Source organism: Tupaia chinensis, unplaced genomic scaffold (assembly GCF_000334495.1).
Source record: "Tupaia chinensis unplaced genomic scaffold, TupChi_1.0 Scaffold146187_1, whole genome shotgun sequence".
NCBI classification, from domain to species: Eukaryota; Metazoa; Chordata; class Mammalia; order Scandentia; family Tupaiidae; genus Tupaia; species Tupaia belangeri.
The window spans coordinates 255,208-269,353 of record NW_006206042.1 but is presented as its reverse complement, the minus strand read 5'-3'; the positions used below and the strand labels follow the sequence as shown (position 1 = coordinate 269,353).

At 42.4% G+C, this 14,146-nt stretch overlaps 1 protein-coding gene across 1 annotated transcript in view; it reads left to right on the top strand.

Moving 5' to 3' along the window:
* The window catches only part of LOC102497423 (T-lymphocyte surface antigen Ly-9), a 43,414-nt gene that overhangs the window by 25,208 nt on the left and 4,060 nt on the right, over positions 1 to 14,146 (top strand). Inside the window, exons 3-7 of the mRNA XM_006168867.3 lie at positions 4,078 to 4,353; positions 4,800 to 5,141; positions 6,853 to 7,119; positions 8,818 to 8,922; positions 10,203 to 10,256. Coding sequence (XP_006168929.1) covers positions 4,078 to 4,353; positions 4,800 to 5,141; positions 6,853 to 7,119; positions 8,818 to 8,922; positions 10,203 to 10,256 — 1,044 coding nt within the window. The remainder of the gene's footprint in view (positions 1 to 4,077; positions 4,354 to 4,799; positions 5,142 to 6,852; positions 7,120 to 8,817; positions 8,923 to 10,202; positions 10,257 to 14,146) is intronic.

Here is a 14,146-nt window from a genome sequence, read left to right as displayed (position 1 = left end):
AAAAAAAAAAAACAGATAAGAAACAAAGAAAAAGAGAAAAAAATGAAAAGAAAAACTTTTAAATAAACCTAAAAAAATTAATATTCAAAAAGTTTCAATAAAACCCAAAAATTAGAAAACCGTGCGGCTAGCTTGCACGCCACGCGAAATGGCTAGATCACAGAAACCATGGAGCTGTCTTTTGAAGAAGGCCTGTTCTGTTCCCTTCCACCTCTCCACGCAAGTTTTGTATGCTGGAGGCCGAATTATCAGTGGGAACTCTTCATTTCTCCGTTTTCCCCAAAACAGCTAGATCGCAGGAGCCATGGAGCTCTCTCTTGAAGAAGGCCTGTTCTGTTCCCTTCCCTCTTTGGTTAGATTTAATCCTAGGTATCTTGCAAGTCTTGTGGCTATTGTAAGTGAGATTGCTTTCTATTTTTTCCCAATTCTATTTATTATTTACATTCATTCACTGTACATCAATACAGTATACAACACTGTATATTGGCTTATTCAAGATATTACCATACATGTTGTCATCAACAAATAATTTTCCATTTCTTGTTTCTTATATATTTTGCTTTTCCCATCGCCCCCGAATTCCATACCTCTTCCCCTCTGCTATTTCCCACCCTCTTCCCTGACTGTCTCTGGTATCTACAGTTGTTTTCCATGCCTTTTCTTTTCTATTTTATTGCTTCACTAAAGATATTAATTAATCTAAAAACTGTCAATAGCAAGCACAGCTGATATATACCTATTATGAACACATATCTGACTTAAGGCATAAACCTCAGTGAGTAAAGTGAACATACTATCAAGTAGCACCTAGCTGGGGTAATATAGCTTACTGTAGTCATTAAATAGGTATGTTTTAAAATGCATTTTTAAATTTCAATAAGAGTAGTTTTAGTTTTAATAGATTAAAATAAAAAAATGTTAAGACTTAAAACCAGGAAAAAGGCTAGGATTCAGTTTAAATAGAAGGTAGATGAAACTATCAACAGTTCAAGAAGACAAAAATCCTTAAATATGGGAAAAAAAAAGCATAGGAGAAAATCAGTAATGTTTTAGTCAAAAGTCATAAAGTTCTATTTCATCAGTTCAGTCTCATGTAATTACTCTCTTCTTTTGAATTTGCAGTGTTACTGTGGTCTGATCTTTCCACTTAAACTTTGGAAATTAACATTCAGCTCCAGACTTGTCCCTACCATTAGGTTGGCCATTTTCTTGGTTGTTTTTTGTACTCTTATTTCTGTGTGTCCGACTTTAGTTTTCCTGGTATAGCACTCCTTTCAGAACTTCTTGGAGAGCTGGTCTGGTGTTGGTAAATTTTTTCAGGTTTTGTTTATCTGAGAACATTTTTGTCTTTTTTTTCCCATGTGAAGAATAATCTTGCTGGGTATAGTATTCTTTGTTGAAATTGTTTTTCACTTAACACTTTGAATATATTTTCCCATTCTTTCCTTACTCATATTGTTTCCAATGAGAGGTCCAATGTTAGCCTTTTGGCATAGCCCTCGAAAGTAATTTGACATTTCTTTCTTGCCAATTTCAGTATCTTGTCTCTGTCTGTGGTTTGGTCAATCTAGCTATAATGTGGTGTGGAGAGAATCTTCTTGGGTTGGTTCTATATGGGGTCCTTTGTATTTCTTGGGTCTGGATATTTGAGTGTCTCTCTAGGTTTGGAAAGTTTTCTTCCAGGATTTCATGGACTAGATTACCAATACCCTTATTAGTTTCTTCCTCTTCTAGGATTCCAATGATCTGGATGTTTGTGTGTCTAATGTTATCTAGTATCACTTGTATGTTATTCTCATTTTGGGGGCTTATTTCCTCAGTATTTTTGGTGAAATTTTCTAGGTCAGAGGTTCTATCTTTTACATTCGAGATTTGATCTTCTGCATCACCTAATCTGCTTTTGATACTTTCAAGAGAGGTTTTGATTCCCTGTATAACAACCTTCATCTCTAACAATTCTTTTCTTAGTGCTATCTCAGAACTCAGATATAGATGAGTGATGATTGGCTTGTCCTATGGGAGGTAGGAATTAGCAAGACAAAAGAGAGACAGAGAGCTAAGAACTTTAAAAATTAAAAAAAAAAATAGAGAGAGATGGAGAGAGACAGAGAGAATAAATAGGGTACTCTAACCTGGGAAGCAGGAGGGTGTAGCCTGGGCAGAAGGTCGTACTCTAACCTGGGAAGCAGGAGGGTGTAGCTTGGGCAGGATTTCAGTGGTCCTGTCTCCAAATATGATTACACTGTGAGGACTTTAGCTGATAAAGTTGGAGGAGGCAATTCAGTCCATAACACCACCTTTTTCTTTTTTTCTTTTTTTAAATTTGTTGCTTTAGGACACACACACTCACCAGAGAAAGAGTGGAGGAGGGAGAGAAAGCACCCCCCTAGTGGGGTCTTTTCATTATGAAATCCTTTCTCCTCCATTTCTCCATCCTGTCAGGATTTGGGACATGCATGCACACATTTTCAAGCTGCCAGGGCAGGGCAGGAATCTGAACTGTGTTGGCCATGCGAGATCCAGCTTCCTTAACCACTAGGTTACAGGACTAGCCCATAACACTATTTTTAAAATTAGATAGTTTCATTTTTATTGATCTGCAAAGTACATGCATATATTAAGGAAGTGGAATTCTATGTAGCTAATAGAGTTGGAGTGAAGCAACTCAGAATTTAATGACATACAATTTTCTTTCTTTCTTTCTCTCTTTTTTTTTTTTTTTTTTTTGCCATAGGGTGCTTGCACTCACCAGAGACAAAGTGAAAAATCATCCCCAGGGGGGATGACCACACTGAAATCCCTTCTCCTCCATTCTTCTCTTGGGATTTTAGGCATGCACACATGTGTCCATCATAATTTTCAAGCTGCCAGATCAAGGACTTGAACTGCAATTGACCATGTGGGAATCCAGCACCTTAACCACCACACTATCTGCTGGCCCCAGATACAATTTTCAAGATATATTTTTAGATTTTTTTTAAAACTTCAAGACTGAATAGTATGCTATCCTGTATATGTCTATACCTAGATTATTTCTGGAGAAATCAACAAGAAACTTATAATAGTAATTGCCTTCTGGAACACTCACTCTTGGGGAGGAGAAATAACCATCTGGTATGTGAAGAGGCATCCTTTTTTTTTTTTTTCATCGTGTAACCATGTGTATCTTTTTTATATTGTTCATGTATTACCTATTCAAAACAAAAAGAAATAGGACTTTATTACACACACACAAACACACACACACACACACAAACACACACGGTAAATAGAGATGGAATAAAAGGAAAAGGGAAGACCAAGAAGTTCCATAAGCACAGTGGATCCCAAATTCAGAAGACTAAAACTCAGGGGCGACTCAAATTCTCAAGTAGAATCTCCCTACTCCCTGGCATTTGGGGCTGGCTCATTCATCTGTTTATTCACCAGACATTTGTGAGTGCTTTCCATGGACCAGGCTGGGTATTACGTGCTCAGGCACAGACCTCAGCCAGTCCTCAAGGGCTCCACACTCTGGTGAGGAGTGAAAGAGTGAAATAATCAGACTCTTAGTCGTGCTGTCACAATGAAAATACCTGTGAAGGGTATCATGAAAGCACAGAGGAGAGGTATTCCTGCAGTCCCCAACGTTTTTGGCATCAGAGACCAGTTTTATGGAAAACAATATTTCCATGGGTGGTGGGGGAGTGTGTTTATAAGAGCATGCACTTAGATTTCGTGCTTGTGCAGTTTGCATTAGAGTTCATGCTCCTATGAGGATCTAATGCACACTGATCTGGCAGGACGTGACGCTTGGGTGGTAATGCGAACAATGGGAGTGGCTGTAAACACAGATGAAGCTTCACTCACCTCCCGTGCATCCCATTTTCTAATAGGCCAGAGACTGGTACCAGTCCAGGGCCCAGGGACTGGGGACTCCTGAGATATTCAACCTAATCTGCAGGGAAAACTTCCCTGGACTAGGCCATGCTGACCTCTCCCTGCTTCTCCAGCTTCTCTATCATCAGAACCCTGTTCTCCTGGCCCTTTCATGCTGGGGAAGGCATGAGTGTCTTCCCAATGCTCTTGTGTTTGCAGAGAAACTACAGGAGCCCCAAGTCACCTTGGAGTCTGTGGAGGTGTCTGAGAATACCTTCTGTAACATCACCCTAAAGTGCTCTGTGAAGGGGGCAGGAAAAGACATTCATTACAACTGGACTTCGAGGAACTTCCATGCTTCTGAGAGCTACGAGGGCTCCATTCTTACCATCTCCCGAACACCCTGTGACCCAGACCTGCCATACACCTGCACAGCCTGGAACCCAGTCAGCCAGAGTAGCTCCCAGCCTATCCGTGCCTGGAAATTCTGTGCAGGTAACTGACTCCTTGTGGGGCTTCCAGGGGGGTTCCAGAAACAGCTCAAGCAGCTGTGTAACCCAAATCCAAGGTTCTTATAGGTCACAGATGGAGCAGAAAAGCAAGAGGGCAGGCCTGGAGACTCCTTGTTCTCTACTTGGGAACTCCCAGAGCACCATGACACTCTAAGGGAAGATAGCATGAAAGAGGAAAAGGGGGAAGAGATGAAGGGGTCCATATTGATCATTGCTTGGATGGAGGTGTCTCCTGGACTCTCCTCAAAAGAGCAGAGAGGGCAGGAGAGACCTAGTTGCAGAGAGGTGGATCAGATGGGTATGGCAAACAGCAGAAATGCCTCATTAGGGGAAGAAAGGGGAAAGGAGTGGCTCCTGTCCTCTTCAGGCTGAGGGCCAAGGGTGAGGGGAACAGTGGATAAAGATGCAGTGTCTCATCTCTGACTGCAGATCCAGGAGCCTCCAGAGGAAGAACAATGGGAAAGACCATGGTGGGGACCCTGGGAGAGCCTATCACCCTGCCCCTGGCACTCTCGGTCAGTCAGAAAGGAGAGCATGTCGTCTGGATATTTAATTCATCTATAATCAGAAGACAGTGGGAAGAAGCAACCATAGCAGACCCACTCATTAAATCCACGGATCCTGACAAGAACAGAATGTGGGTGTCCAGACAGGACAACTCCCTGAAGATCAGCAGGCTGATGATGGAGGATGCTGGCCACTATCATGCCTATGTGTGCTCAGAGACCTCCATGATCACCAGCATGAAGCATGTCACCCTTCTCATCTACCGTGAGTCTTCGGGCAGAGCACCCATCATGTGATTTCTTCCCTGAATGGTTTCTTCTCTACCATCTTCCTTACCTCCCTCTTCCCTCAGAGTACTCCTTCAACCTAAATGCCTCAGGCCAGTTAGACAGCTGTTGAATTCATACCGGTCAATTCACAGGAGGAAAAATTACAACCAGCAGCTGAGCAAAACCCACCTGCCCATGTGCCTTCTGCTCTAGGCTCCCAGGCAGGCCTTTTACTATGTGCTGCTGTCTTCCTCCATTGATTCTCTCCAGTCTGTATTTTTATAGACTTTTATTCTTTCTTTAAAGTTTTGCATTTATTTCTTTATTTCTTCCATAAGCAAGACAGAGACAGGCAGCCTCAATGGGACCTCACTGTACAATCTACCCCCAGTTTCAACCAGCTCTGGATCATGAGCACATATGCACCATCATGTTCAGGGAGGTCTCCACATGTGAGCCAGGGACTTTTCCATGCACCACCACCTGGCCTCAAGAACATCATCATTTTGAATAAGGGCAGAGCTGGAGTTGAATCAGAGAAGACTGAGGAAAAGCCCTTGCTGTCCAAATACAGTGTCCTCTGAGGGGTGAGCCACTTCACTCACCTGAATGTGAAGAACAGAACTCACATTCTTCCTCCTCAACCCTAGGCCTCACGAGAGCTTGACTTGACAATTTGCATAGTTTGTTTTCCAGATCCTACCTGTGCCATTCAGACACAATTGACATACCTGCTGACTGAGTTGGTTGGTATCTAGGTATCCATGAAAAGAGTCACTGTCCATGGTCCTGTTTGAGTCAGCCAAGTCTACATCCATTGCATACATTTGGGAGATGCCTGGGAAGGCATCCGAATGTCTTCCCAATGCTGTTGTGTTTGCAGAGCAGCTGCAAGAGCCCCAAGTCACCATAGATTCTGTGGAGGTGTCTGAGAATGCCTTCTGTAGCATCACCCTAAAGTGCTCTGTGAAGGTTCAGGGAAAGGCATTCTTTACAACTGGACCTTGAGGGACCCCATGCTTCTGAGACCTATGAAGGTTTCATTCTCACCATCTCCCAAATACCCTGTGACCCAGCGGAGCTGCACAGTGGCACAGTGGTGACACAATTGGACACACATGGAAAGGTCTGGATTTGCATCCTGGGACTTCACTGTGCACACTAGGCACTTGTGTGCCCATGGCACAGGCTGGCTGGGGTTGGGGGTAGATTGTACATAAAGACCATGTTGGGGTTGCCTCTCTCTCTGTTGGAAGTAATTAATTAATTAATTAGACCTAGCAAGAATATTAAGCAAAAATCATAACAAACTGGGAACAAATGGAGCCAGCCTTATGTCATCTTAAATTGCTAGCAATTCCCTGACACACTGCTTTGTGTCAGGTTCTGCACTCAGCTCCCCGCACCCCTTATCTCAGCTAAGCTGTGAGTACACAGAATAGAATGAGGTGACATTTGCTTTTTCACTTTTCATCAACTCCCTATTTTACACCACATGTGCAGGCCCACAGAGGTGAACTGATGTGTGTCTATGGTGTCATAGATAGGGAGGAGAAGGCCAGGTGCACCTCAAAATGCCTCTGACTCCTAGAGGCACCATCCTCACAGCATCAACACATAGCTTCATGAGTATGTTGTTCATGAATAAAGATGTGATGACTCTGGCAGTCAGGCCTGACTGTCAGTTGGCCTTTCTCCTCACACAGGAAGGCTTAAAAAGCCAAACATCACCTGGAAGCTTGGGAACTCTGAGGACGGCATCTGCAGAGTCAGCCTGACCTGCTCAGTGGAGGAGGGTGAAAACGTGACTTACACATGGACTCCCCTACAGAAAGGAGCTGTCATGTCCCAAGGGGGATCATGCCTCAATGTTTCCTGGAAAAGTGTTGAAAATCACCCCAACTTCACATGCACAGCCAGTAATCCTGTCACCAACATTTCCACCGAGTTTCTTTCCAGAAGCGTCTGTTCAGGTTGTATTCTCTCTCTCTGTTCATTCAGGTTGCAGGGCTGGGGCGGGGAGGTGCAAGAAGATTATAAAGTACCACCATTCTCAGTGCGCTTTATGAACAGACATCAAGGGAGTAAGAGAAACAGTCTCTAATGTGGTGCATTTCCATAGAAATATAATGAGAGTTGTTTACGTAATTTTAACGTTCTAATTACCATATTAGAAAAAGCAAAAGGAAATACAGCTCCATACAAGTGGCTTGGGAAATGAGATCCCTCATGGCCAGCCAGGGTTCAAATCCTTGCCCTGTCAGCTTAAAAATCATGCTGGGCTCATGTGTGTGCATCCTCAAAATCCCAAGAAGATGGAAAAGTGGAGGAGAGGGGATTGTGATGTGATTACAACCCACTGGGGAGTACTTTCTCCCTCTCCCTCTCTCTGTCCATTTCTCTGTGCCTTTCTGGTGAGCACACACACTTTGGCAATAAGAAAAGAAATAGGCCAAATTATTTTTAATAATATATTTTATTTAACTCACTGTATCCATACTACCAATTCAACATGTATTCCATACAAAAAGTACTTTATAAAGTTGTATTTTGTATTAAGTCTTTGAAAGCCAATATGTATTTTATACTTATAGCACATCTCAATTCAGATCCTAAACTTTCATCAAAAGAATTTGATCTGTATTCAGATTTTATAAAATTTACAGTTTAAAAATAGATTTACGTACCCAAGTCGTTCCAGACATACCTACTCGTTTTTCAAGGCAATATCAAGCCACCTTTTTTAAATTAAAATTTAAATTAATTAAAATTCAATAAAGTAAGCAATTCAGTTTCTCAGTCACACTAGCCACATTTCAAGGACGTATCTGTGGTGTGCAGCTATCATAGTGAACAGGGCAGAGTTAGAGGCTTGAGGAGAAGAATTGGTGGGAAGTTGATACGGGAAGGGATGTGGACTAGGAAGGAACAGGGGCTGTGTACATGAGAAGTATAAAGGGAGCCCTAGTAGCTCTTTCTAAATGCTAAGCACTAGTCCAGGCCTCTGTATTTTTGCATAATCATTTGACACAATCAATAGTGCTATGAAGCAGGCATTCATATATTCCCCAAATATAGAAACTAAATAAAGAAACGAAGACTCACAAAAGATTAGAGACTTGCCCAAGGTTATACAGAAAAGCAAGTTTGAAACCCTGAGCTCTATCTTCTACTCTTTCAAAGAGGGAAGCAGTAAAAAAGGTAAAATCCAACCAGAATCTCTGCTGGGTCAGGTAGGCAGATGTAGAGCTCAGCTTAGTAGGAATGAGTTTTAAGCATAGAAATGCTCTCATGTCATTTACAGAGAGGGCACCTAGAATTGCCCTTGTGTCATTTACAGAGAGCTAGTGGAGCTTGGTGCTTAAGGGTGCTCTAGGATCAGACAGCACCCAAATCCAGGGTCAAGTACTTCAAACTGTGTGTCTCTGAGCAAGTCATAAACTTTTCTTCCCAGAAACACTATCTGCCTTATAAACTCCTGTAAGCTCTTGCCTAGAACAATGCTGGTTCAAAAACTCTTTATAGAATGAATAAATAAAAAAAAAGAAGTTATTTTTGCAGTGTCAAGGGATTTGTAGAGGCAGGTAGCGTGGTCATTTCATCTTGTGCATTATTTGTTCCCATCTCTCTTGTCATGGTTTGTATTAATATCACTCATTTCCTCTTCAAAGGACTTAAGAGAAACTCGAAGCTTTGGATTGGACTCCCTTTGGTGCTTTTTGGCCTTCCGTTCTGTGGGGTCTTCAGCTGGTTCATCTGGAAGAAAAAGCAACATTGTGGGTTTTCTGAGATCAATGGCATCCATCAGCACTAAGTTATTCCTCTGCGGAGCTTCCCTGTCCCCATAGAACTCCTTGCTCTCCCTTCTCTCCCAAGACCTCACTTCTTGTCAGGGTAATGGGGTAAGAGTGTCAATTAGGGTTCCTCAGTCACTTACAACTGAAACCCAACTCTAACTTAGACAAAACGGGGATGGGGGAGGAACAGGAAGAATAATTTATTATTTTGTGATTTATACAAGAGGTCTTCAATAAGTTCGTGGAAAACGCATAACATGATAACTATGCATGAATTTCAAACAATTTTTGCACCAAATAGATTTGTATCTTAACTCCATTTCCATGAACTTTCTGAATTCCTTTCATACAATCAATGTGTGGCAAAGGTAGGGGTGGAGCTGACTTTATGAACAAATGTCACTTGAGACTCAAAAATCACCAGAGTGCTCCACCTGTCATCTCTTCCTTTTTCTTTGAGTCAGCTTTCCCACTGTAGTCAACTGGGGGGCAGGCATGGGAATGCGAGGGAGAAGTTATTTCCTACTACACAGCAACTGCTAGCTCCAGACTCACCCAACCCATAGCTCTGACACCAGAAGGGAAAGGAGCTATTTCCCTCCCACTCCAATTTGGAAAATGTCAGAACTATCTCTGATTGGCCCAGGCTCTGGTCATGTGATCCCAGCCTGAACCTATCATTCTAGGCAAGGGAATGAGCTATTATGATTGGCAAGTCCCTCTAGGATCTCAGTATCAGAGTGGGAATGGAGTAGTTTCTAGAAAGAATAGGAGGGCTAGAACACATAGGGCTCCTCGTAGAACTGCTGTGAGTGGGCAAACTATTCCCAGTCATGGCTACAGCAGAGGAATTAGGGCTCTTCCTTCCAGTGTGGTGGCAGGGAGTGCCAGAATCTTCTCCTCAACTGAAAATGACTCTTCACTCTTGTCATCCTCACCATGTGTCTATACTGGCATCATGGTTTGCTCTCCTCCCCAAAGCCTTTTCCTTTTTGCATCCACAGAAGTCTCTACCCCACTCTTTAGACTCTCACAGAGTCAGAGATATCTCTGTCTCCTCAATATTTTTTTCCAAATTGCCAGAAGGCATGTGTACTCACAAGAGGGAGACAGAGAGAGGAAGGAGAGGGAGAAAATATCCCCTAAGAGGGCATGGTCATTCCTTCCTCTCCATTTCTCCATCTTGTCAGTATTTGGCACACACAGCCATCAGCATGCTACAGCCCTCTTGATGAACTTTCTCTAACTTGGTTTCTCAGGTGCAGCCCTAGTCTTCAGTTCGAGCCAAGCTGATGTCCCAGCCAACACTCCAGGTAATATCATCACCTGGTGATGCAGGCTATGTAGGGGGTTTCTGGTCTATGTGTACATTCCCAAGTCTGGCTGCTCAAAGTGTGCACTACTCATCAGCCAAGGAGCAGCACCAGGTACTGTGGGAGATACAGACTCTTGGGCACCACCCCAAAATACTGAAGCCAAATCTGCATTTGAACAAAACCCACAGGTGAATCCTATGCTAGAAGAAAGTGGTTTGGGAACAAAAGCCACACTAAGATGGACCCCTGAAGCAGAACTGGAATCTCTAGGTTTCCTCAGGTATTGACTGACTTCGTTTGAATGTGGTCCATGATAAAGATGGTGGTATTTCTCCACCTGAGAATGGACAAATGAAGGCCAAATGACATAGTATATCTGTGGCAAGAGCAAAATTAAAATGTGATAAAAATTAAACCCCATGAGACTGTGTAGAAACCTGTTACCTAAGAGTATCACTGAAGTAGTGGTTTTCCCACTTTTTGAAAAGCTAAGGGATGCTATATATGTATATGTATATTTATATTTATACACACATTATATTATATATTAGTATATAACATGTACATTATATATAAATATATGTATAATGCAACACTTCAATAGCATAAGGCACGTCAAAGTGATATAGTGGAATGTTCTGATGGATGTTGGGATAGAGAGCTGGGATGCCTGGTTTTAGTCTCCACTTTCCATTCCACAGTATCCTAAATTACCACTTTGAACTCTGGAGCTCTAGAGTCGAAGGGATCCCCAAACTCTGCTCCTCAACCCAAATCTTGCTTTAAAATATCTGATGTGAGGGCCAGCAGGTGGTATGATGGTTAAGGTGTGCTTGAATCCTACATGGTTCATCACAATTCGAGTCCCAGACCCGGCAGCTTGCTTTCTCACTTTCTCTCTCTCTCTCTTTGGTGAGTGCAAATGCCATATAGTGAATTAAATAATAATAATAAATTAAAAAAATACCTGATGTACCCTGTAATGGAGGGGATTGCCCAAGGAGATGGAATCAGAGGAAGAACTGGGCAGGCTCAAGTTATCCCACAGTGCAGGCTTTTCTGATGGAAAAGTGTAACCGAGAGAAACAGGACAAGAAATGGGAATGAGGCTGGACTGTGGAGCTTCCTAGCAGCTCCTTCCCTGGGAGGGAGGGGGGAACGTCCAACCCTAGTCTCTGAGTCCCTCCTCCTTGTGCCCTGGGGAGAAGAAGAGGAGTGAAGAGGTACTGGGGACGCTTCTGTCACCCTCTTCCTTCTTCCCTCACCCAGTTCCTCTCTCCCATTCCTAAGATCTGCCTCTCCAACTTCTCCTCTACTTATCCCTGCAAGGTCTCCTCCAGATTCGCTGCTGCTACCTTACTTCATGCTGTCACTAATGTTTTGTTTAATTGAATAGTTTTTATTAATTAAAAAGTCTTATTCACAGGGCCAGCAGGTGGCACAGTGATTGAAGTGCTGGACTCCCACATGGCTGACTGTGGTTTAAGTCCCAGACTTGGTGGCTTGCTTTCTCATATTTCTCTCTCTCTCTCCATGCCCTGTAGTAAACTGAAAAATAATAATAAAATTGAATCAATAAATATTTTTTTTAAATTAAAATAAGAAAAGTCACACATGGTATACAATTAAATCTCCTTCCAAATCTCAGTCTCTAGGCTCCAAGTCTCTCCCACCTCGAGATAAACATTACTAAGATTGATGTATATCTAATTCCTTTCAGAGACTCTTAATACATTTATAGGCATCAAGTATATTTGTGTGTGTGTGTTCCTTAATTTCATTTCTAGGAGCAATTTATAGCATTTTTCTTTCTTTTCTTTCTTTTTTTTTATTTTTGCTATAGGGCGTGTGTGCTCACTGGAGAGACAGAAAGTGAGAAATCACCCCTTATGGGGTATGGCCATTCCACAATCCCTTCTCCATTATCCTCTCAGGATTTTGGACATGCACACACACACACACACACACACACACACACACATGCCTGGAGTGAGTTTTAGGCCACTGGGTCCAGGACTATGTGGGAGTCCAACAATGTAACCATTACGCCATCTGCTGGCCCCTCTTTCTTCCTTTTAAAAGGTTTATTCATTTATTTCTTCCAGAAAGACAAAGAGACAGGCATTCCCATCTGGCTCTTTATGCCATGATCCATCCCCAGTTTATGTTACCTAGATCACAAGCTCATGTGTGCATGCACATACTTGCTACATACGGAAAGACCTTGGGACTTATACTCAAGATCTTTCTCATGGAGGCCCAGTTGCGTTCCTACTGTGCCAACACTTGGTCCTATATGTAACATATAACACTTTTCTAAATCTTGCTTCTTTGCTTTTTGTTTAATGATAGAGAGCACATGCATATGCATGAGAGAGAAAGCACCCCTGACAGGCACTTGTCATGCCATAATCCTCTCTTTCCAGGCCTCCAGCTTGTCCAGTCACTGGGCACCCATGTGCACACCCTGCATGTTTTCAGGCTGACCCAGGAATCTGAACCCGTAGTTGGCTGTATGGTCCCCAGCTCTGCAGTCCAGTATTCTATGGACTGTACTACCTGACTGGGCAATATCAGTATATGTAGATTAAGGCTGACTCCCATTTATCCCATTCCACAAATTATTTGTTTAACTAGTCCTTATTAAAAGACATTCCTATTCCTTGTCACCTCTCCTCTAAAATACAGTAATAGTTTATTAACTAACCGTTCCCTCTTCAGTTTATCCTTTCTATCCTGTCTGCTCACTGCTCTGCAAATCTTACCACTGAGTGTTCTAAAATTTCCAATAGCTCCTCATGGCCTTTGTCTGTCATTCAAAAGGCATTGGATGGGACCAGTGGATAGCATAATAATTATGTCACTGGACACCCATGTAGTCAACCACAGTTTGAGTCCTGGACCCAACAGCTTAAAATCCACGCCAGGCACATGTGTGTGTGTGCCCAAAATCCCAAGAGGAGAATGGAGGAGAAGGGATTGTGGTGTGACCCTCTCCCTTGAGGGGGTGATTTCTCACTTTCTGTCTCTGTGTCTCTCCGGCGAGTACACGCACCCTATAGCAAAAATCTCTCTCTAAAAAAGGAAAAGGCAATGTAGGACCACCCTGTGGCATGGTGGTTAAGGTGGCTCAATGCCACATGCCCAACTGCATGATTCAAGTCCTAAACTCAGCAGCTTGAAAAAAATGCCGGACATGCATGCATGAGTTTCCAAAATCTTGAGAGGAAAATGAAGGGATTGCAGCATGGCCATCCTCCATGGGGAGTACTTTCTCGCTTTGTCTCTGTCTCTCTCCAGCAAACACACACGCCCTATAGGAATTTTTTTTTTTAAAGTAATATAATCTAGTGGTTGGGTGTATAGGCCTGAGTTCAGATAATTCTGTGTTCAAACCCTAACTCTCTTTATTGTTAGTAGTATGGCTTGGGTAATTCAGTCTCTAGGTCTCAATTTTTTGTTTTGCAAATGAGAAAACCTACCTCTCGGAGTTGCTGACAGAAATGAGTGGAACAATGCCCACAGTACTCCCTCATGTGATTATCATCATCACTCAATTTTGACTGTTAATCTGTATTTTCCTCCTCAAAGCCTATAGGGGGCAATATTAGAACCTCAGAGATCAGGTTACCTGCATTCAAATCCCAGCCCTACAACTTCCTTGGGCAAATACTTAACTTATTTTTATTATTACAAGGTATATATTATTATTATTATTATTATTCATACATTAAATCACTATACATCATTTAGATTGTGAAGAAAACTTTACTCAGGATGATATACACCTTAGTACAGCCCAATTGAGACCACCGTATACATCCTCATCAACAGATAATAGAAATTATCTGTTTCTCACAAGTGTCTTACCTCTCCATTTCCCCCTC